The following is a 24,781-nucleotide window of genomic DNA, read 5'->3' as shown; positions in this document are numbered from 1 at the left end:
CTTATAGTTAGAGACTGTAACTGGGAGGGACTGGAATAGATTGGAAAGCCTGAGGAGGGAAAGAAGCAACTCTTGCAGCTTTTGGTTTCTGACAGTGCTCCTGGCCAGCAACAGTGACAGCGCAGCAGCAACAACAATGCAGCAAAGGCAGTACTGACATGGCAGCGGCAACTATGTCGGCTGGGGTTCCAGCCCCGGGTGAGGCAGCACATCTTCAGCAGATTTAGAAGCACAGCAACAACCTCTCTAAAAGCTCAGCAGCACATGCAGGCTCGTGAGCTCCAGTCCAGCAGTGTTAACAGCTTCTGACTGCTGAGTGTCAACCCTCCTCCTTTTCTGCTCTTCCCATACCTTTCTTCTCCTTTTTGCCCTTCCAGCCCTTCCATGTAACCAATTCCCTTGTTTTATTATTGGTAATATTTTAGATAAAATACAGGCACTCCAGTTATGATTTTTTTTTTAAAGAATCTTTTTCATTTAAAGGTACATACTGGCATATTTAAAGGAGAAATTATATGACGACATTCTTCTTAAAAATAATCTAGGGTGGGGTTGGGTGGGGGTATAACTCCCATCTATTTGCACTATCTTGAGTAGTTTTTATATTCCTGACTAGACCCTGATACATATGTTTGTCATGGAGAAAGAGAGCCTGCCTAAGAACAAAGCTAGCCCTGAGGAAACAGACGTGTGCGTGTATCAGAGTGCATGACAGACATAGAGGCTGCACTCATACCCAAGAAATAGACAGAGATGCCATGGAGCCCTGATAACACCCTCTGTACCTCTATCCCCCACAGTGAATCCTGCAGATCCACCTCAGGACTTGTAAGATACATGAGCCAATAACCTCCCTTTTGGTGTAAGCTAGCTTGAACTGGATTTCAATCCGAAGAGTCCTGACTAATGAAACCCCTCACATGATGATTGCTATTACCCCAGTCCCTTTGAGCAACTGAGCAACCACCAACTACTGGATCCTAATCAAGGTGCTGCAGATTGAAGATGAGTAAGCCAGCCCTTGCCTTCAAGGGGCTCACAATCTACATGGGGAGATTTTACACACACACAGATACACACACATGAAATAAGTCAGAGTAGAACACACTAAGTACCTAAACTAACCGGGGAAACATTAAACTCAACAGATGCTCATAGGAAGGAGGAACAAACCTAGAGTAAAGCAGTCACGAGGTTTCGCGAAGGGGGAGTAGTCTGGCAAGAGCAAGACCCACAATTTACAAGTGACCAATCAGTGCAAGGTTATGATTTGCCAGGCACCTGGGTGTCTCCTAATAGCACAGAGGAAAGTAGGATGCCCACTGGGGGTCTCCTGGTCCTTTGGGGCCCTGCTCCTGTGGTTGCCTTTTCTGGGCCCTTCAGGAGGTGGCCTTCTCCCTGCTCTGAGCACACACAGCCTATCTTTACAGCACTTCCCAGCTTCTTTAGGCTATTTCCTCAGGTACTTGCACACTCAGACAAAGGCTCACGTGAAAACACATGGGATGGACTCAAGGATGCAGAACTTACTGCTCTGTGACAGCCAAATTGGAAGGAAGGGAGGTGAGCCCATTTCCTGTGAGGAGCAGGACACGGAGATGTGGCAGAATCCCCAGATCACAAATGGCCTCCCCAGTCAGGCTGTTGAAGGAAAGGTCCAGGAACTTCCACGTAAAAAAAAAAAAAACAAGGCGGGAGGGTGTGAGAAACACAGAAGCACTACATGTAACAGTGATGGTCATACATAAAGTGGGAGCTAGCCTTTCTTTTTTTTTTTTTTTAACCTCCTGGGGTGCCTCCTCACCACCAGTATAAAGCCTTCCTGACTCTCTGGATTAACATTCAAGGCTTACTACAGTCAGTTCCCAATCTTTTTTCCAGCCGCAGATCCCACTGCAAACCATTGTTTATTCTGTGGTGCTGGCCACGTTGACCTCTCTTCATTCTTTCACCCATCCCACCTACTGACTTTGGCTCATGCTTTTCACTCAAGCAGGAGTGCCAGTCTTTTTTTTTCAACCATAAAAAAAAAAAAAAAAAAGATGACACATGAAAATTATATGAAATTCAAATTCCAGTTTTGTAAAGTTTTTTTGGAACACAGCCATACTGTCTATGGCTACTTTCAAAGGAGCCCTGGTGGTGCAGTGGTTAAGTACTCGGCTGCTAACCAAAAGGTTGACAGTTCTAACCCACCAGCCACTCCTCAGGAGAAAGATACGGCAGTTTGTTTCTGTAAGATTTACAGCCTTGGGAACTCAATGGGACAGTTCTACTTTGTTCTACAGGGTGGCTATGAGCTGGAATTGATTCGACGGCAACAAGTTTTTTAATGGCTACTTTCCTTCTACTACAGCAGAGTGGGCTAGTTATGACAGAGACCGTATGGCCCATAGCCTAAAATATTTACCGTCTGGTATCTTACGTAACATTTGCCAACCCCCGTTCTAGCTGCTTTGGCTATTTAACGTTGGATTCAAATTTGCTTTCCATAGAATTAAGGGCAGCTCAAAGAAATGAATAATCTTAGAATCACTTCAGAGCTGGCCCAGAATTTATAGATGGTGAACTTAAGTCCCAGAGAAGGTAAGTTATTTGGCCAAGAAGACATAGCAGGGTATCGGCAGGACTAAGGCTAAAAACAAGGTCTCCGAACTCCCAGGGCAGGGCCCAGCTGAACTTTTTACAGACCTGCACTCAGAGAATCGAATCATGGCAAAGTTAAGTTTTTCAAAATTGGCTTCTGAAGAATTCTACTGTGGGCTTTCCTGGCAAAACTGTTTATTTTGTGGCAGCCTTTCTGGCAGACAAGGACAGAAGATTCCCAATCTGGCTACTACATCTGCTAAGTTTTTTTTTTTTTTCTAGATTCACAAAAGGGAGCCTTGGTAGTGCAGTGGTTAAGTGTTCGGCTGCTACCCAAAACGTTGACAGTTTGAATCCACCAGCTGCTCCTTGGAAACCCTGTGAGGCAAATCTACTCTGTCCCACAGGGTCACTATGAGTCGGAACTGACTTGACGGAAATAGGTTTGGACTTTTTGGTTTTAGATTCACAAAAATTCTTCTTTCACTCATTTACAGACAGTAACACATTGTTTCAGTGATTAGGGAACTTAAGAATTAACAATGTCTCATTGATAATGCATAGCCATGCCAAGTTTTATTACACAACAAAGTATTCATTACTGTGGGCTGCAAATTCAGGACACTTGACAGGTTTATGCATTTTCTTAGAGAGAGCCATTGCAAATCACAGAGATGAAAATTAATGACTGGCCAGATTTCCTCTTCTCATTTACATTCTGCTTCTTGACTTTGGTCTCTCTTATTTAAATAAATTCCCTTGGGTGAAGCTGGATAAAAATCTCTCTCAGATGTTATCAAACTATAAAGTAGGGATCTCCAAAAAAGTCAATCGTGATCACCCAGTAGCTCCAAACTAGTCAGTTGTAGGGTCAGGGCCTGAGTCCTGGACCCTCCCCATGGCCCGCTGGCATTTGAAATTGGAGTTTGAGATGTGAGGGAGGGGGCATACAATGCCTGGCACAATGCATGGCCCAGAGTAGGAGCTCAATAACTATGTTCTGAAAAAGTAAAAAACGAAACAAAATGAAAACCAAATAAATGGAAATTCTGAAGAACCAATCAGCCCTGGTGGTCAGGGAAATAGCTCCCTGTTATCTCTACAGCATCTACAACCTGTTTCCACTCAACAACATACTAAAACTTAGTTAAAATGTTTTTTAACATAGCACAAAATTACATCAGTTAAGTTTCCTTTCTATTTTATGGGACTTTCAAGAATTTTGCTTCTTGGAAAAGTCTGAGAGCCACTTTTGTCCTGTTGTTAGGTGCTGTGGAGTCCCTTCCTATTCATAGTGACCCTATGTGCAACAGAATGAAACACTGCCCAGTCCTGTGCCATCCTCACAATCGTTGCTATGTTTGAGCCCACTGTTGCAGCCCTTGCATCAATCCATCTTGTTGAAGGTCTTCTTTTTCACTGACTCCTCCACTTTACCAAGCATGATATCCTTCTCCAGTAATGGTCCCTCTTGTTAACATGTCCAAAGTACGTGAGAAAAGTCTCACCATCCTCGCTTCTAAGAAGGAGCATTCTGGCTGTACTTCTTCCAAGAAAGATTTGTTCATTCTCCTGGCAGTTCATGGTATATTCACTATTCTTCACCAACACCATAATTCAAAGGCATCAATTCTTCTTCAGTCTTCCTTATCCATTGTCCAGCTTTTGCATGCATATGAGGCGAATGAAAATACCATGGCTCAGGTCAGGCACACCTTAGTCCTCAAAGTGACATCTTTGTTTTTTAACACGTTAAAAAGGTCTTTCGTGAGACCAGAAGAACTAGATGGTGCCCGGCCACAACCGATGACTGCCCTGACAGGAAGCACAACAGAGAACCCCTGAGGGAGCAGGAGATCAGTGGGATGCAAACCCCAAATTCTCATAAAAAGACCAGATTTAATGATCTGACTGAGACTAGAGGAATCCCGGCGGTCATGGTCCCCAAACCTTCTGTTGGCCCAGGACAGAAACCATTCCCAAAGACAACTCATCAGACATGGAAGGGACTAGACAATGGGTAGGAGAGAGATGCTGATGAACAGTGAGCTACTTGTACCAGGTGGACACTTGAGACTGTGTTGGCATCTCCTGTCTGGAAGGGAGATTGGAGGGTAGAGAGGGTTAGAAACTGGCAAAATTGTCACGAAAGGAGAGACTGGAAGGGCTGACTCATTAGGGGGAGGGTAAGTGGGAGTATGGAGTAAGGTGTATATAAGCTTATATGTGACAGACTGACTTGATTTGTAAACCTTCACTTAAAGCTCAGTAAAAATTATGAAAAAAAAAAGGGACAATAAAAAAAAAAGGTCTTTCGCAGCAGATTTGCCCAGTGCGATGCATGATCTGATTTCTTGACTGCTGCTTCCATGGGTGTTGATTGTGGATCCAAGTGAAATGAAATCCTCGACAACTTCAATATTTTCTGTTTATCATGATGTTGCTTATTGGTCCAGTTTTGAGGACTTTTGTTATCTTTATGTTGAGGTGTAATCCATACTGAAGGCTGCAGTCTTTCATCTTCATCAGTAAGTGCTTCTTGTCCTCTTTGCTTTTGGCAAGCAAGGTTGTGTCATCTGCATATCACAAGTTGTTAATGAGTCTTCCTCCAATCCTGATGCTGAGTTCTTCTTCATTTAGTCCAGCTTCTCAGATTATTTGCTCAGCATACAGATTGAACAAGTATGGTAAAAGGATATAACCCTGATACACACCTTTTCTGATTTTAAACCACACAGTATCCCCTTGTTCTGTTTGAATGATCACTGTTACCCTCAATGTGACTTGAAACCATGGAGATAAGGTATCATTACATTCAGTATAGGATGCTTTAAGAATGCAAGGTCACATAATCCACTTCAGGAAGACTGCCATCTCAAGTGGTTAAAACTTCTGAAACTTTGGCATATAAAAGGCGTTAACTGAAAAATTGAGTCTTGCAGAAGGTCTCCCTCTCTGACAAGACCAGGTTAAGTGAGGCTTTTGTGAGACACGGATGACCCTTGGTGTTTGCTGATGAAATCATTTAAGTTACCAACACTATGAAGTCAACTTCAAGGCTCATGACATGCAGACATTTTGCTGAGGTCTGAATGTGAAACACGTCTACACTGAGGCCAGCGTGTGGGAAGAGTCCATCATTCTGTGAGCGAGCTTGGCCAAATGCCCACCCCCATGTCCTACTCCAGCTCTGTTGTTTTCTACTCTCTACATGTGCAAGTGACTCATGGGTAGTGGCAAAAGTTTGTTCCTTTGTGAAAAGTGGACCCAAAGCGAGAGAAAAAACTTTCATAAAAGGTGAAGAGGTGATAAACTTGAAGTATAAAGACATCATGGAAAATGTACAACTGATGGGAAATTCAATTAGGAGAAAGTCAATAACCGAAACTTTTTAATATTCTCAAATCTGGGGCTTGGGAGACATCTGTGGATGTACAAATTTCATGTCTGCTGTAAAATTCATAAGAGCCCTATTTTATTTTACATTCCTATCCGGGCCTGCCCTATCCCAACCCACTAGAACCCATCTGTCTCACTCAGACCAGAACAGGTCTCTAGAATCAGTCCATAATGATTCTAATTCAGCTGGTCCAGTCTGCTGTACCTAGCTTTTTACCTCCAAACTCCTCAACTATCACTGGACCCTGATCTCCTCTCAAACTTTCCTTCCTATGACACTGTTTAAATTCACTTTTCTGCACAGACTCCTTGGAATATGATCTTCAGCATTTATCTTCCAGGACCACGTGCCATGGCCATGTTATTACCTGCTGTTGAGTCAGCCTCTGACTCATGACAACCCCATGCACGCCACGCACAAGAAGATCTAACTGTTGTGATACATAGGGTTTTCACTGGCTGATTTTTTGGATGGCTAGGTCTTTCTTCCTACTATGTCTTACTCTGGAAGCTCTGCCAAAACCTGTTTAGCATCATAGTAACATGCAAGTCTCCACTGCCAGAGAGGTAGTGGCTGCATTGGCCAAGGATAGAACCTTTGTCTCCCGCATGGAAGGTGAGAATTCTACCACTGAACCACCACTGCCCCTACTATGGCCACAGGCATGATATAGTCTCATCTACTTGCTGTCCCTGCTGTCACCACCAATGCTTCCGCCCCTCTACCTTCCCCAGAGGCCAGCCCTGAGGCAAGGGCCTAGCTGTAAAGGCTCAGAAAGTCCCCTCCAAACAGTTGTAATCACTAGATAACTCTACATCCATTCGTCACAGAAGAACAGGTGGGCACCAAAAACTCCCTACCTCCAACTTACTTCCAAGCACTTAAAGTCTCCATATTTCACGTAGACTGTTTTGATGCCATTAAATGCGAGCTCCAATTCCTTTAGGGCTGGAAATGTGTGAAATGCCTCTACACAAGGAAGAGAAAGAGAATCTGCAGTTTGTAAACGACTTCAAAAAAGAAAGATATTACAAAAAAGAAAGATATTAACAAAGACCATTTACTGGGTTCCCCAGTTAGGCTAGACACTTCATAAGGTGCTTTACACACATGGCCTCTAATTCTCTCACAACCTTGAAAAATAGAAACTCCATTCTACAGCTGAGGAAACCAAGGCTCACCCAGGCTGAGCGATTTGCTGCAGGTGGCACTGCTGGTAAGTAGAAGAGCTAAGGATTGACTCTAAGTCGGCCAGACTCCAAAGCCCAGCTAAAATTTATTTTTATTATTTCTGATTATGAAAGTCAGTCATGTTTGCTACAAAAAAGTCAAACATCACAAAAAAGTTTGCTTTAATCCCAATATCCAGATGTAACCATTGAAAGTTTCATGTTTAATACTCTAGACTTTTTCTCATGTGTATGTTGAAACACATCCAGACTTTTTACAAAAATGGAATCATAGAATACACATTGTACTGTGACTTGCTTTTGTCTCTCAACAGTATGACTTAAAAGATGTTCCATGTCAAAACATACAGATACGCCTAAGGACTGAATTAAATTCTATAGTATAGACATACCCTAGTTTATTTAATCATTCCCCTATTGATGGAGTTTAGGCTATATAGATATGTTATAAGCAAACTTTTCCCCTTCTGCATGAGAACTGGACCTTGGGTTAAATTTCTAGCCCTGTTCCCCTGGCAACCTGAAATAAGCGATATGTTAACACTGTCATTAGGCAATATTGCTTGTGGTAAAAATGATCCCAAATTGGTAATTGCATCTGAACTGGGAAAAGCTATAAATGAACTATAAATACCTGAAAACCAAAACCAAACCCATTGACGTCAAGTCGATCCCGACTCATAGCGACCCTACAGGACAGAGTAGAGCTGCCTCATATAGTTTCCAAGGAGCGCCTGGTGGATTCGAATTGCCGACCTTTTGGTTAGCAGCTCATAGCACTTAACTACTACACCAACATGGTTTCCATAAATACTTGAAGGGGGTGTCAAAGCTTTGGGCTTCTCTGAAAGCAGTGATTCCTGTAACTGAACACGTCCCTTGTGGGAATTCTAGGAGCTATGCCTATGGAGTGTTACAAGGGATGTTGGCTCCTGTGGGGCATGAGGTTTCTAACCAGGGTGGCTCCTGCATCCACCCAATGAAGAGTCTCATTGCCTTTCACCTGAGCTGACACTAGGGGTGGGAGGAGGGGCAGAGAGTGGCTCTGGACGGCTACTTGAACTGCTATGAGTACTCCACTGAAGAGGAAGTCCTGAGGCTGTCCTGCTGGCGTACTGTGTGGGGTTACTAAGAGCCTTCTAAGTGAATCTGGTAACAAGGGTGGTCTACAGTAGTCCTGTGAGTCAGAATGTTCAATGTTCAGCAGAGCCTAGTAAAAAGCCTGCTTGGTAGGTGTTCAGGATGGTTCCAACAAGCATCACTGTGCAGATATATGTCTGTAGAATAAATTTCTGGAAGTGGGACTACTATATTAAAGGCAATGACTATTTTAAATTTTAAGGGACATTGCCAAATTACCTTCCAAAGATGTTGCACCAATTCTTACTTCCACCTGTTGAATATGAGTGTATCTATTTCCCTTCCAATGCTGGCTGTCATCAGTCCTTTTCATTTTTGCCAAGTGTGACAGGCAGAAAATAGTACCTTGATGATGTTTTAATCACTAGTGAGGTTAAGCATCTTTTCATATGTCTTTTGGTCTTTATGGAAGGAGTCCTGGTGGTGCCATGGTTAAGTGCTAGGCTACTAAATGAGAGGTTGGTGGTTCAAACTCTCCCAGCGGCTCTGTGGGAGAAAGACCTGGTGATCTGCTTCCGTACAGACTGCAGCCAAGAAAACTCTAGGGGGGCAGTTCTGCTCTGCCACATGCGGTCTCTATGAGTTGGAATTGACTCGATGGCACCCAACAACATAGACCTTTATATTTTAAGCCCATGCTCTAGACAGATCATACTGTCTCCTCAAGGGCAAGGACCTCATTATATGTTTTTAAAAAACACCCCTAAAGCTCAACACATTCAAAACTGAACTCATCCTATTTTCCCCCAAACCTACCTCTCCTCTAGTGCTCTCTGTGTCAGTGGAGATCCCCTTGGCTCCTTCTTCTCCCCATTCCCCACATTCCCATCAGTTACCAAGTCCTGCTATTTCTACCTCCTCCTGAACCTCTCTCTCCATCCCCTTCACTCCCACTGCTACAGCCCTGGTTCAGACCTCATCCTCCCTCCCCGGGATAACTGAAAGAGTCTCCCAGGTTTCCTGGCCTCCAGCTTCTCTCATAATCCATCCTCCTCACCGTCGCCGCTGAGCTTCTCTATGTAAAAGCCTTCCATGGCTCCCTTTTGCCTGTAGGATCAAGTCCAAGTCACTCAAGGCCCTTGACGTATCTAGTCCCTGTCAACCTCTCTAGTTTCAATTCTCTCCCAAATAACAAAGCTTCCTTCACAAATAACAAAGCTCTTTTGACTCTCTGACCAGGTGTTGCTGCTTCACATCTGCGCCACCTGCCTGAAATGCCTTCTGACTGTCTAATTTCTGAGTCATTCCTATTTGTGCTTTAGGGCTAGGCTTAAGTGCTCCTCAGAAGTCTCTCCTGACACCCCGGCCTGGGTTGAAGGCCCACTTACGTGCTTGTGTAGCATTTTCTAATTCCCTCTATCGTTACACTTACCACATTCTGCTCTAACTGTCTGTATCTGTGCTCATCTCTCCCACCAAACTGTAAGCTCGCCAGAACACGAACTGAGCTCATGTCTAAAAGCCAACCATCACAGAGGCCTGACACCCAGCAGGGGGTGCTGTGGATCTGCTGAGAAAACCAACAGGCTTTATGTTCCTGTAGGAAACTTACTGGCTTAAACACATTTTTATACATCTATCTCAACTTTTTTTTTTATCTCAACTGAGTCTGCAAAGCACCCTGCAAGGGGAGGACAAGAAGAAGGGAATTATCCTCATGTTTTTATTTTTTACAGATAGAGAAGCAGCAGCTCAAAGAAAATGTTCTAAGTAGACAGTGCCAGGGCTAGAATCCAGCTCTTTGTGTTCTCCTGTACCAGCCTACTGTGTTCCAGAAAGGAAACGCGTGGTCAGTCCTGGATGCAGCAACAGGCAGATCCGATCACTAGTGAATGGCTGTGCCAAACAGGAGGCGGAAGGTAGCTTTCAGAAAGAAAACGCTTACCTAGAGGCAGCAGGTTTTCTGAGGCATTGATGTAAATAACGGAATGGAAATGCTTGAAGTCCTTTTCCTTAGCCTGTGGGAAGGTATTTTAGAGGAAACACAAGATTAGCTCTCTCCTGGAAGTCTTGCTGAAGCTCCAAAGCTGCTGTCAGAAAAAACAAAGACCTAAGGCAGCCATTTGTTGAGAGCTGCAAGGACTTTTGCTTCTTTTTTCTATTTGAAATATTTCAAATATACAGAAAAGTGTAGTGAATGATACTCTGAAGATCCGTGTAACCACTATCCAGCTTTAATGAATCTGAATATTTTGCTGTCTTTGCTTCAAATTTCTTTAAAGAAATAAGACATTAGAGCGAGCTGAACCCCCCACCCCATCCTATATGCAGAGCCCTGGTGGCGCTCTCAGAGCGTGACTGCTAACCAAAAGGTCACCAGTTCAAATCCACCACTGCTCCTTGGAAACCCTATGGGGCAGGTCTACTCTGTCCTATAGGGTCACTATGAGTTGGAATTGACTCGATGGCAATAGGTTTGGTTTCTTTGGTTTGGATCCCACATGCATTCCTCCCCAATCCCATCCTTCTCCCTCTCTCCCTGTGGGTAACAACCATCCTGAATTGGTGATTATCATCCCCATACCGCGTTTGTACTTATATTACATATATGTGCCCACAAACCATAAACAGTATTATTTACATGCTTTAAAACTTTATATTAAATACAAGCATATTGTAGATATCATTCAACTCTCAACACATTTGAAATTTTCTTGTGCTGATACACATAGCTCTTTTGAGATTTACTTATGTTGCTATATGTAGGTCTAGTTCATCCATTTTAATTGCTCTATAGTACTTCACCATCCGAGTATACTACGAATTATCTATTCATTCCCTGTCGATGCATATTGTCTGTTTCCAATTTTTCATGATTACAAACAATGATGCAACGAACATTTCTGTACATGCCTCTTTACCCTAAGAGTTTCTCTAGTGATATACCTAGAAGGGGAATTGCTGGGTTGCAGGGAATGCACAGGAGTTCCTGGGTGGCGCAAACGGTTAAGCACTCAACTACTAGCTGAAAGGTTGGCGATACAAACCTACCCAGAGGTGCCTCGGAAGACAGACTGGGCCATCTTCCAAGATGTCACAGACTTAGGAATGCTGTGGAGCAGTTCTACTCTGCACACATTATGAGTTGGAATCAGCTTGAAGGCAACTAACAACAGGGAATATACATCTTCGGTTTTATTAGATCAGGCCACATTGCTCGCTTGAGTAGTTAAATCAATTCACAGGCCTGCCCACAGTGTACGAGGATTCCAATTTCTTCAAATCCTTGCAGTATAAAATTACCATTTTTACCAACCTGATGACTGTGAAATAGCACCTCATTTGCATTTCCCTGATAACTTGTGAGGTTGAATTTTCCTGTACTTATTGGCCTTTTATGTTTACTCTTCTATGATCTAATATATTTGTGTTGGCTGCCTACTTTTCTGCCAGGTGGTTTATTATTTTTTTCTATTGCTTTGTTGGCATTCTTTTTTAAATAATTTTTATTGTGCTTTAAGTGAAAGTTTACAAATCAAGTCAGTCTCTCACACAAAAACCCATATACACCTTGCTACACACTCCCAATTACTCTCCCCCTAATGAGACAGCCTGCTCTCTCCCTCCACTCTCTCTTTTCATGTCTTTTTCATCAGCTTCTAACCCCCTCCACCCTCTCATCTCCCCTCCAGGCAGGAGATGCCAACATAGTTTCAAGTGTCCACCTGATCCAAGAAGCTCACTCCTCACCAGCATCCCTCTCCAACCTATTGTCCAGTCCAATCCATGTCTGAAGAGTTGGCTTCGGGAATGGTTCCTGTCCTGGGCCAACAGAAGGTCTGGGGGCCGTGACCACTGGGGTCCTTCCAGTCTCAGTCAGACCATTCAGTCTGGTCTTATGAGAATCTGGGGTCTGCATCCCACTGCTCTCCTGCTCCCCCAGGGGTTCTCTGTTGTGTTCCCTGTCAGGGCAGTCATCGGTTGTAGCTGGGCGCCATCTAGTTCTTCTGGTCTCAGGATGATGTAGTCTCTGGTTCATGTGGCCCTTTCTGTCTCTTGGGCTCGTAATCATCTTGTGTCCTTGGTGTTCTTCATTCTCCTTTGATCCAGGGGGGTTGAGACCAACTGATGCATCTTAGATGGCTGCTTGCCAGCATTTAAGACCCCAGACGTTTGTTGGCATTCTTTAAATACTCTCAGTCCTAATCCTTTCTGGTTTATGAATTGCTAATATCTTCTCCTAGTCTACAGCTTATCATTTGTCTTTGTTTATGTTGCCTTTTGTTAAGCTAGATTTTTTTATTTTAATTAAGCTTTATAAACATTTTCTTTTATGGTTTAAGCTTTTGTGTCTTGTTTAAGAATTCATTCCTTCCCTGAAGGACTTCTTTAGTTACAAGGGCTAGGTCCTGAGGCCTGGGATGGGCCATATAGGCCTTAGGGCATTCTTACCCCCAAACTCGGTGCCACTTAGCAAAAGTGCTGCCTGTAATGACTCAGCCTACTTTTCATACAACAAATAGCTAACCTTATTTCACATTCCTTGGGTGCCTCCACATGTCCTTTTAACTTGATGGTGTTCACCACTTTCCCAGGGGGAAAGAATAGCATGGACGCTCCTAGACAGCAATCTCAACGCTAGCAAGCTCCCACTCATACTTTGGGGCTCGACTATGGTATTAGCCTCTCTGGGATGCTTCCCCTGAGTATAAGGCTGAGTTAGGGACCCATCCTCTGAGCTAATACAGCTCTCATGTTTCCCTCATGCACTGCATTAACTAGTCATTGTCTACTTATGTGTCTATTTCCATTTCTGTCTAAGCCCATCCTCCTTCCTCCCCACTGGACTATGTGCTCCAGGGGGACAAGGGCAGTGTCTGAGCCACCTCTGTGCCCTCAGTAAATAGCACAGAGCCAGACTGGGCCTCAGTAATGTTGGTGTGCAGGTGTATGAGTGAGTCACTGAGTCAGTGAGCGGGTGAGTGCAGTAAGAATGGACAGGGGGCAGGCTGAGTTTTGGCCAGCCCAGGTTGAGATCCTCAACAACTGCACTGAGAGAGACTCCTGATATCTTCTGCTTTGTCTTGCAATTATACGTGAACTATATATTAACATCTCGGGGCATCAGTGTGCTGGCCTGTTCTTGAAGGCCTCTCAGCCCCAGATGACTACATTTCTATGGCTGACTTGTCCCTAAATGACTCAATTCTGAGAATACCCATTGCCGTCGAGTTGATTCTGACTTATAGAGACCCTATAGGACAGTGTAGAACTGCCCTATAGGGTTTCCGAGGAGCGGCTGGTGAATTCAAACTGCCAACCTTTTGGTTAGCCCCTGAGCTCTTAACCACTGTGCCTCCAGGGCCCTGATCTGAAAATATGAGGGCTAAATGAAGTGAAGCAGGCTGTTTCACCACTAATTTGGCCATCCTGTGGCTCATAACCCTACTCCATGGGACTGATTTATACAAGCAACCTCTTGGTATGCCATGGAAGTCCTACAAACCAGGAGAGTAGTTTTTATACAAAACATATGGCACAATATCCTGGCAAATAGTTTGCCACAAATTTGCCTCCAAGCTGCCTATCAGCCAATCCAAAGAAACATGATTCATTATATAAGTCACAATCCCTATGAGTTAAGGACAAACCAGCTTCTTGGGAGACCCGTAACCATTCCTGGCAATGAAATTTGAAAGAAAATTTTCTTATAGGCTCTTGTAATGGGAACTCAGTGTCCCATAGTCAATAATGCCCCAACAAAATTCTACTGCAAATTCAAAACCAATTTCATATGGCTATTTTCTTTAGTTCACTTCACATGGAGCAATAGTAATACCAAACTGCTAAATACTGTTTCTACTCAGCGAATCTTTGTCTAACCCTCCCTCTTCCCACATGAACAGATTTTTAGCCCCCAGGGACTCTAGAGTTGCAATGGACAAGCCAAAACAGCCAGGTTCCACCTCAGGTCCAACACACCCCAATAATATCTTTGCTGGTTGGCCTTACCTTGGAGAACTTCAGGCCACTCACATTAATGGTGCACAGGTCTGATGGCTTCCTCACACAGTGGTGCTTCAGCTGGAACATAGAACAGAGTCAGCTCTAGCTCTCAAAGCCCCAACAAAGTTTATATAATTTTCTAAGTCAACAAATGACTCTCCATTGAGGGCGGCAGCTTGGTATAATGGAAAGAGCATGGGCTTTGAGTTGCTCGGAACCAACTTGCCATTTCAGCTCTTCCATATCTTATTTTCCCATCTATAAAATGGGGAAAGTGATATGGGCTTTACGAGGTTATTAGGAGAATTATCCTTCTACTGCTGTTTCTTTTCTATCTTTTCTGGGCCCCACTTTCTCTACCAGGCCCTTTAAAAAATCTGTGTTTCCGGGGCTTTATCTTCAATATCTTCTATTTTTGTTGTTTTCTCTCACTGGGCAATCTCATAAACAAAAACAGGGTCACAATTTGTTTGCTTGTTCATTTATTCATTCATTCATTCACCAAATATTTACTGAGCAAGACTCTGGGTCATGTCCTGTGCTAAACACATAAACAAACTTTCTTCTAATCCTAACTAAACTCTTTGACATAGAGTTTATCCCCCCCCCTTTTTTTTTTTTAATTTTTATTGTGCTTTAAGTGAAAGTTTATCCCCCTTTTTTCAAGATAAAAAACCAAGGCTAAGTGCCCTGCCTTAGGTTCCACAGTTAATAAGTTATGTATCTATGGTTTGAATACAAATCTAATTACCAAGCTCTGTGCTCTTTCACCTACTATATATCACCTCTCAAAAGTAAAAACTAAGAAGGAACTCTCAACTTTGGAGCTTCTATTTCTGTGTACTCAAACCTCATTCCCTTTTCTGTCAATCATCTACTTATGATACCTATTATGTCTGGGCACTGAAGAGTATTGGGAAGACAATGCGGAATCAGCAGAAACACTCTATGCCTTCACAGAACTTACAATCTCACAAGAAGCCAAGTATTAAGCAAGTACTTATAAATACGATAAACATCTCAAAAGAAAAATTTAAGATGCTATGGGAGACAAAAATAGGCCATCCCAATCTCAGTATGAAAGTGAGGAAATATTTACTTGAGGAATAATATTTCATCTGACACCTAAGAGCTGAGAAGCGGTTGGTCGTGTGAAACTGAGTAGTAGGGGCTGTGAAGGTATTTCAGGCCACCGAGGCAAGAAAAAGCAAATGCCTTTGAGAGGATGAAAAACAAGGCTAGAAACGCAGTTATCAGTTGTAGGTCCATGTTCGCTCTGTAAAGGTGTGGATTTTATTTCACAGCCAACAGAAAGCCATTCAGGTTTTTAGGCAGGGGGCTGATGGAATCAGATTGTGTTTTGTAAAACTACTACATTTCATATGTATAGAAAGGGTAAGAAAAGAGAGGAAGGGGACAGACCGGTATATCGTACATGATTAATTACCTTCCTAACAGCCATTTCTCTACTTCTTCCTTGCTAAAGAACCCCAATTTTATTTACGTTTCTCCGTAGATAAGCCCTTCTGGAAAGTTTAAACCAGCTGCAAGGTCTACGTCTTGACATGTCTGAGCCAATCACAGAAGTCTCATTCCCTTTACCAATGACTGTTTGTACATGTGATATAAGTCTGACCAATGAGCCAATGGCTACTGGGAGCAGGAGGTGGACAGTTCTGGAAGCATTTTCTTACTTTTAAAAAGAGGCACAAGACTGTGAAAATCCCTGGATGTTATTCTCTATATGTGATGACGGGAACTGCTGCAGCCATCTCAGAATCATGAAGGCAATCATCCCAAGAAGACAAGTCAACATGCTGAGGATGGCAGAGCAGGAAAAATGGAGGAAACCCGGGGCTTGGCAAATGTCGTTAAATCAGCAAATTAACTTACCCTGGAATAACAATCCCTCTGGCATCTGTTTATGTGAAATAATATATGTCTTTATTATCTCTGTTATCTGTGGCTAAAAGCATCCTAATTTGGTTCCCACTAGTGAGGAAGTTACTGAATTAGTCCAATAAATGATGGTGCCCCAGATTAGGGTGGTGTCAGTGGAGATGAGAAGACAGATTTGAGAACTATTTAATAAAAGTGTCAGCGCCTGAGGATGAGGGCAAGGGTCAAGGATAACCCCAGGTCACTAGCTTAGTGACTGAATTGACAGTAGTGCCATCATAGAAACAGTAAACACTAGAAAGGAGGTATGTTTTGGGACTTGGTGTAGGGGCATCTCAGTAGTTCAATCTGAGATGCCAGTGAAACATTCAAGTGCGACTATCCAACAGGCAGGTGGAAGCACTATTACTCTGGAAAGCATTGCTGGCCATCAAGCGGCAACACGGTTAGCAAGCCATCTCTACCGTGGGAATGCATATGGCTTTGGAAACAATTAAAGGAAAAAGAACACTACGGAAGTGTTTCTGCCCCTCCTCAGTACTAAAGAAATAACAAGTAAACTGTTTTATTCCTCCTCACCCTCAATGAGAAGTGGACGGAATCATGAAATGAATTCCACAGGACTCTGCCAAAAGCTTACACTACCCACTTGGTGGTGAAATGAGACCAACTGCCTCCTTGAACTCTCTTTCAACATTTGATTTGTGCAGAAACCAATCTCTTGGGAACCATAAGCAGAGTCTGGGAACAAAATGGGCTGCCAGATAGTTTTTCTTAGGCAGCTATGAGAATTAAGCTGCACATTAATATTAATTTACAAAATATGTCTTTACAGAGCCATCAAGGCATTGCAGACAGCAAATGTGAAATTACCTGGCCAATCTCTAAGACAGGTACCCAGCCCTCCTCATAAAGTCTGCAATAGGCACTGGGTAATGTCTGATCAGCTACCCTGGCTTTCAGCCAGACGCTAAAAAGGAAAAAGGCTGTCAAAGATCAGACCTCCCCAATCCTGCCTGCTCTGAAGAGATCTCCCCAGGGCAAAGCAGAGCAGGAATGTCTACAATGTGCTAGGAGCTGGAATGGAATTTTTCAATTGACTGTTCCCGCCCCCCAACTTAAGTTCAAGAGTTTTTACCTGGTATGGCTCTGAAGTCAGTAGACCAGGGTTCTAATTCTAGCCCAACCATTTATTAGCTGTGGGGCCTTGGCCAATTCAAATTATCTCTCAGGGCCTTGGGTTTTCTCATCTGCATAATAGTGACAATATAATGTAGATGGTAACACATAACTCACAATGTGGTTGTGATAAGAGGTATGCAACACATAGGTCTCCTTCAATCCTTCCACCTGTAAGGAAAGCTTTGAGTCCCTTCATCATCCTCACTGTACTTAATCTACCAACACCACTCTAATAGTGGGAAGATGGAGTGGCTTGGAGGTAGCTGTGTCAGGGCAGAGCTGGGCAAGTCCTCGTTCCCCACTAGGACGGTCGTTGGCTGATGCTGCCAGCCATTCCAGAATGTATTTATTCTCACCAGAAAAGCCCGGTCCAGGACATGTCCAGGAATAGCCATTTGGTTTTCCTGCTGAGACCCTTTCTTTCCCCCAACTTCTGAAAGACTCTTCTTCCGGCTTTCCTGACCTTCAGCTGATGCCTCATTCACACCCTTGGGCTTGTTCTTGAGGTTAGATTTCCGAGATACTAACCAGTGTCCTCGGCCTGTTAAGAAGACCAGAAGAGTGAGAGGGGCAAACTCCTCTAAAGCCACAACTAGTCCAAGTACACAGTAATTATCCATAATACCTATTACCTCATATATACCAGACACTGTGCTGGTAGAGTCAAAAACCAAAAGCTAAACCCACTGCTGTCCAGTTGATTCCAACTCACAGCAACCCTACAGACAAAGTAGAACTGCCCCATCGAGTTTCCAAGGAGCAGCTGGTGGATTCGAACTGTCAACCTACTGGTTAGCAGGCAAAGAACTTAATGACTACACTACCAGGGTTTCTACCGGTAGAGCAGGGAAGGGGAACTCTACACGCTGTATTTCATTTAATTCACCCGAAAACCCAATGAAGGGCACATTACTGTCCCCATTTTACAGATGAAAGGGCTAAGATTCAAACTTTCCTCCTCCAAAACTTTTGTCTCCAAGCTGTAATTGTTCCTTCAAGACCCTAGATCAAGTATTTCCTGTTCTGTGATGCCTTCCCTAACTCCATCAGCAGAGCTGATCATGCTTCCTGTGCCAGTTAGCTATTCCCCCATCTGTCATCTTTCAGGTAAAGCCCAATACCTGACCTCAACAGGCTCCATCTTCCCAGACCTTACTGTGGATTCCATCATTATAGGGGAAAGGTTGTGTTAGAAACTCAGGATAAGAAAATGACAGGACAGTCTTTACTTAAAACAAAAACATGTTCATTATAGAAAACGCATGTAAGCAAGAAAGAATACGAATTTTACTACTAGTAAGCCCACCTAACAAAAATCCTGACATTCTGGAATCTGTTCTCTCTTTGACCATGGCTGAGCATGGCACTCAAAGCAATCTGCAATTATTTTTTCATTTATTTATTGTCTATCACCCCCTTTAGAGCAGAAACTCCATGAGAGCAGGGACTTTGGTCCATTCATCTCAGTATTCCCAGGACCTGCACAGAGCTTACCACATTGTCAGTGTTGCTGAATGAATGACTAAATGAACTCTAGTCATTCCCCTGTGCACACAGCATCCATTCACACTTTTTCTGATCATCTACTTTGTGCCACAACCTGGGGCCACAGGGATGAATAACATAAGCTCTGAAAAACCAGACACTGAAAACCCTATGGAGCACAGTTCTACTCTGACACACATGGGGCCACCACGAGTCATAATCAACTCAACGGCAACTGGTTTGGTTTTTGATCCAAAAGGGCTCAGTAAGATAGGGGGTACCATGGAAACCCAGAGAAAGGAGCTACCAGCCTAGGGACAAGTTAGCTGTAAGTTGAAAAAGGTCATCAGGAGGAGAGGGAAAAACAGGCAGCCTGAGCAGAGGAAAGAGTACAAGAAACACCTGGCAGCATGAAAGATCAGGGCCACGTAGAGGAACAGCACACAGCTGTGGGAAACAGGTTGCTGCCTCTGATCACTTGCTTACTGCCCACGTAGCCCACTACCACCACTCAGGGGCTTGCTCTGGCTCACCTGCCCACTGCTGCTGATCCTGCCCTTGGATGCAGTTCTTGCCATATGTCTGATGTGAGCCACTTCTTGTCCCTAGTGTTAGATGACACTCAAGGCATCCCATTTTCCCAAGGCTGCCACCATCTGGGACATGCATTTTGGTTCTTCTTTGTCCCATTCCCCATAGTCCTGACTCCTGGAGAATCCAACCTGAGTTGCTGTCAAAATCCCCAACATTGCCAAGAAGGAAGGCCCAGAGTACGTCATGAGATCAACATGAGGGAAAAGAGATGGGGCTAGAGAGGTCAGCAGAATTGGATCATGAAGGTCTTGAGGATTAGCATAAGGAGCTTGAATTTAAGGAGGCAGACTTTTAGCAGGAAGGGGATTCATAGAAGGGCTGTTTTTTAAAAAATATTTTATTTTGAGATAATTTTAAACTCACAGTATGTTGTAAAAATAGTACACAGAGTTCCCATACAGCCTTCGCCCAATTTCCCTTAATGTTAACATTTTACACAATCATAATACAATTACTGAAACCAATAAATTAACACTGAATCAATATTAGTAATTAATACGCAGACTTCCTTCAAATTCTACCGGTTTTCCCACTAATGTGCCCTTTCTGTTCCAGAAGCAAATACAGGATCCACAATGCATTTCGTCATCATGTCTGCTTAATCTCCTGTAGTCTGTGACAGTCCCCCAGTCTTTCTTTGTCTTGTATTACTTTGATACTCTTGAAGAATGCTGGTCAATTATTTTGCAAAATATCCCTCAATTGAGTTTGTCTGATGCTTTCTCATGATTACATTAAGGCTTTACGCTTTGGCAAGACTACCACAGAAGTGATGCTGTGCATATCAGGGGGTATATGATGTCAATATGTCTTATTACTGCTGACGTTAACTTTGATTACTTGCTTAAGGCAGTGTCTGCCTGATGTCCTTGCTGTGAAGTCACTATTTTTCCCTCTGAAATTAATAAACATCTTGAAGAGGCTTTGAAATAACGTAAATGTCCTCTTTCTTATCACACTTTTACCCACTAGTTGTAGCATCCATAGATGGTTCTTGCCTGCAAAAATTACTACTCTGATGTTCTAAAGGTGATTTTCTGTTTTCCTCATTCCTTCTCCTGCCCTAAGCTGTGTATTCAAACATGTATTAATATCAGTATAGACTCACGAATATTTATTCATTCTATGGTTTATGATCCAATTCCATCATTATTTATCCTGCTGTTCAAATTATCCCAGTTTTGGTGATTGGGAGCTCCTTCGAGTTGGCTCCAACATCCTCTTGACATGCCCCATCATTTTTTAAGCACTTCTTTACTTTCTGGCATCATGGCATCATTCAATTTTCCAGGCTCAACTTGTATTCTCCCTGCCCAAGCCCTGCAAACAATCATTTCTCTAAGGTGCCCTAGTTCCTTTTATTGGAGAATGGTATTTAGAAACCAAGCTCTAAGTGCCAGGTATACTCTTTGTTACTGAGGTGTCACTGCTTCTAGGCCCTTATCAAACTAGGAAATATAGGTATGTATACTAAGACACGCATACACCCATCTCTATTTATTTCTGTATCTGTCCATCTGTGTGTGTGTACATGTGTAGCCGTAAGTTCATACTGATACCTCCACAAGAGGGTTTCGAACAAATAGGTAGCCAGGAAGGTCTCTATGTAAAAAAATGAAACCACTCTCTAAAATTGGGAAAGACAGACTGCAGGAGAAGGTTCTTCTAATAGTGTACGTACAGAGTGAAAAGCAAGTCACATCATCTGGGGTAAACAAGGAGCTCTCTCATGCTTTTGAAGCAACAAATCTAATCCAGTGAACTCATACTTGTAGACAGTGTTCCATTTATAGGGCTCTGTTCAGTGTTATGAGGAATCCTTGACCCGGAGGAGTTTTAAATCAGATAAATATTTGATAGAGTACTTCCAGAACAATCTTTAAGAGTTTAAGCCATTTTATTTATGAGACACAGAGAGGATGACAATAGATACTGTGGGCTAGGGTAGTGAGGCATGGCCTACTGGAAGAAGTGGGTGGGAATGCTGGGCTTTGTGGGATGGGAGAGGTTTTGCTAACTGAAATGAAAGCTGGGATGTTCTGGGTAAGTAAAAAAAGATGGGTGAAAAGAGAACATGATGGAATGTGGCATAAATAAAGGAGTGGGGTTATAGCAGAGGGTAAGAATGACATGGAATGCCAGGTTAAAGAGTCAGCAATGAGGACTCCTTGAGTATAGGGGAACAGAACCTATGGTCAGATGTGGTCTTTGGAAGGCTCACCAGGGTGGCTATGGGAAGATGTATTGGGGTGATACGGCCGGGTGAGCCAGGTACCAGTAATAAAGGGGCTATAGAGGAAGGAATGGTATGGGAGACATTCTAAAGCATGAGCTGGGTGTGAGGGAAAGGTACCAATTACGGAAGTCACCTGACCTTCCTCAGGCGTCCGAAGCAGATTTTTGGCTGGAAAGCAGTTGTTCAAGTAAGGCTTCCCATCATCCAGCTTGTAGATTCCCGAGGAGGCCATCTCCCTGAGAGTTGGGCAAGAAAAGCAAGGAAGCAGAACAGTGAGAAGGTGCTGCAGAGCTCTCCCACACCAATGAGGCTGTGAGCCCACCAGGTCTCTCCCATCCGAGTCAGGAAAAGTGTATATGAGGCCCTTGAGGACAATGCCCTGCTTCAGAAATAGGGTGGCTGTTTAAATGAAGAAAGGACATTGCCCTGGATTTTTTGATTCAAATCAACCCCAAGTCACTGGAATACTAGAAAAGGCATCACCTTTGGGCTTAGACAGACCTGGTTTGAATTCTGGCTCTGTCTTTTCTCACTTTACGATTAAGCAAGTTGCTCTACCCCTGAGTCTCATTTTTCTTACCTGTTAAATGGTGGTTATAATACCTACTTAAATAGATTAATGAAAGGATCAAGTGAGAAAGGGTGTGCCTGGCACATAGTAAGTGCTCACTAAATGTTTTCTTTGTTTTAACAGAATTTAGAAGAGAGAGAGCTCAAATTTTAGGGAAGAAGATGTGCAAATAATGAGATTTGACTGAATAAATGGGATTTGAGGGATAAATTGAATTTGCTGATAGAAAGAAGGATGAGCATTCTAAATAAAAAGGGCCATAGGACTGAGGTTGGTAGTAGGCATATCCTTGGGGCAGTGAAGAGACAATCTGACCGAAGAAGCAGAAGGATGTATGTTCGAAGTCTGGGACAATCAGGCTGGATAGGAAGGATAGTACCTGCTCGTGAAGGGCCTTCTGTGCCAAGCTAGGAGCTTAGGTTTTATCTTGTAGGTGACTGAGAGCCATGGACGATTTCTGAGCCGGGGAGAGTCATGCTCCAAGCTGTTTTAGAAAGATTAATCTGACAAAACTAACAGCTAGATGAAAATGGCTGGCAACTGGGATTCCAGTTAGGGGCTACTGTAGCAACGCAGGGGTGAGTGATGAGGGTCCATGTGAAGAACCTGAAGATTTAAAGAGAGAAAGAAAAACCAAGAAATAGAAAGAAGAAAGGAAGGAGGGTGGGAAGGAGGCAAGGAAAGAAGGAAAGAGGAAAGGAGGGAGAAGGGGAAGGGGAGAAAGGAAACAAGAAAAGAAAAAGTGGAACAAGATCAATTGAAGGCATGAGTACTTAAGCTGTGGACAAAAAAGGAGGATTCAGGAAGAAATTTTAGACAAGTAGGAAAAGAATTGGGAGGTAGAGGTAGACAGGAAGCTGTCAGATAAGCCAAGGGAAGAGAAAGCCATACAAAAGAAGGAGAGATTGGCAGAGAAGTCAAGTAAGGTGAGGACCTAAAACAGGCCGTAAGAAGTAGGAGGCCAATTTCAGGTGAAGGGCAGAGTTAAGTCAGACTTTAACTGTGTATGGAAGAGTGAATGGGAGGTGAGGAAGTGCAAAAAGTGAAGGTAGGTAAGTGTTTCAAGAAGCTAGGCTGTGAAAACAAAGTTAAGGGAGGAGTGAACAGCAGGGTCACATCTAGGATAAGGACAGTGAGGACCTGAGGGTCGGGGTAGGGGGAGGGGGGTCATTTAAGGAGGCTTTCTCTCAGAGTCATGCAAAGGCAGTGTCAGTACTTGCCTCGACCCTAGTCCCAGCCCTTGTGAACAGTCATTATAGAGCACAGGCTTTGGAATCACACTGCACTGGTTCAAATCCTAGCTACACCACTTACTAGCCGCGTGACCTTGAAAAGTTACTTAACTTTTCTAAGCCTTGGTTTCTTCTTCTGTAAAATGTGGACAATAACTGTACGTACTTCGTAGGGTTGTTTTGACAATTAAAGGAGAAAATGTTTCTGAAGGGCTTATAATAGCATCTGGCATGTGGCTAACGTATGTTGACCATTTTCTATAATGAAGATTATTAACAGGAAGAGAGAGACTTGACTATATCTATAGATTGAGAGGAAGGAGGCTTGCCTTTGTTCTTGGTGTTCCTTCAGCCTAAAATACCCTTCTCCATCTTGTTCACCCAGCTGGTGTTACCCTTTAAGATTCAGCTTAAATACCACCTCCATTTTGAATAAATCAAGGAGCTAAGTTTCTGAAACCCTGGCTGGGAAGAGAGTCAATAAAAGGAAAGACAAAATGTTTTCTGGGTGACAAATATGAAAAGCAGAGTGGTGCAGTAGGAAGCGCAATACTTTTGAGAATAGGAAGCTTAAGTTTAAGTTCTACTACTAAGCTGAGGGACCTTGGGTAAGTCACTTTACCTCTTTGTGCCTCAGATTTCTCACATTTTAAATGAGGATAAAAATCCTGTGCCTCAGAAAATCACAGGAAGAATTAAATGAGGTAACAGATAGATAAAAAGCATCTTTGTAGACCCCATCCAGATGCTACTGCTTCCAGAAAGCCTTCATTAAACCTTCTGGTGGGAAAAATGCAGTTTTTGTTAAGCCCTTGAGTACTTCTCCTGTATCACTTTCATGGCCCAGAGCCCTTCCTACCTCATTAACATTATTAACAATCTTGAGGGAGCTCCTTCAATGGACTGGAAGCATTACCAGTTCATCTGTTTCTCTTCCACCCTTGGAACCTAGCTCACAGGAAGCACGCAATAAACATGTGTGAGCCAAATGAAGGCTACGACAGCACTTCCAGGGCCCAAGGGTGTGTGTGCGTTTGCATGTTCCCTAACTGGACTCTAAGCTCCTCGAGGGGAAGAACAATATCTATGGTGTTTATGACTTTATTCCTAGTACCGAACACAGCACGTGGCACATAACAGAGTCCACATGTATCTGTTGAAGGAAGAAATGAATGTTGACATTTCCCTTGGTCCAACATAGGGCAGTATGAATTTCCTAATCCTGACCTCCCCCACAAAGGGTTAGAAGCTCCTCCTGTGTGTTCTTATGACACCCCACACTTCCCCTGTTGTACACTACTCACCACTTTATTATAACTG

The 24,781-nt window shown here is 43.3% G+C and overlaps 1 protein-coding gene across 2 annotated transcripts in view; it reads right to left on the bottom strand.

Annotated features, from left to right (window-relative positions):
* XRRA1 (X-ray radiation resistance associated 1) overlaps positions 1-24,781 on the bottom strand; it is a 58,995-nt gene that overhangs the window by 31,088 nt on the left and 3,126 nt on the right. Inside the window, exons 3-8 of one of the 2 annotated variants that reach the window (XM_049889793.1) lie at positions 21,797-21,894; positions 17,700-17,884; positions 14,269-14,340; positions 10,202-10,274; positions 6,858-6,955; positions 1,531-1,664 (exon numbers count right to left, since the gene is read on the bottom strand). In XM_049889793.1, coding sequence (XP_049745750.1) covers positions 1,531-1,664; positions 6,858-6,955; positions 10,202-10,274; positions 14,269-14,340; positions 17,700-17,884; positions 21,797-21,890 — 656 coding nt within the window. In that variant the 5' untranslated portion in view covers positions 21,891-21,894. Of the gene's footprint in view, positions 1-1,530; positions 1,665-6,857; positions 6,956-10,201; positions 10,275-14,268; positions 14,341-17,699; positions 17,885-21,796; positions 21,895-24,781 lie in introns of those variants that run through there. The other variant, XM_049889794.1, reaches the window with a different exon arrangement.

This window comes from Elephas maximus, chromosome 7 (assembly GCF_024166365.1).
Source record: "Elephas maximus indicus isolate mEleMax1 chromosome 7, mEleMax1 primary haplotype, whole genome shotgun sequence".
In the NCBI taxonomy this organism is placed as follows: Eukaryota; Metazoa; Chordata; class Mammalia; order Proboscidea; family Elephantidae; genus Elephas; species Elephas maximus.
Note: the sequence above shows the minus strand (reverse complement) of the source record. Positions and strands in the feature narration are given on the sequence as shown.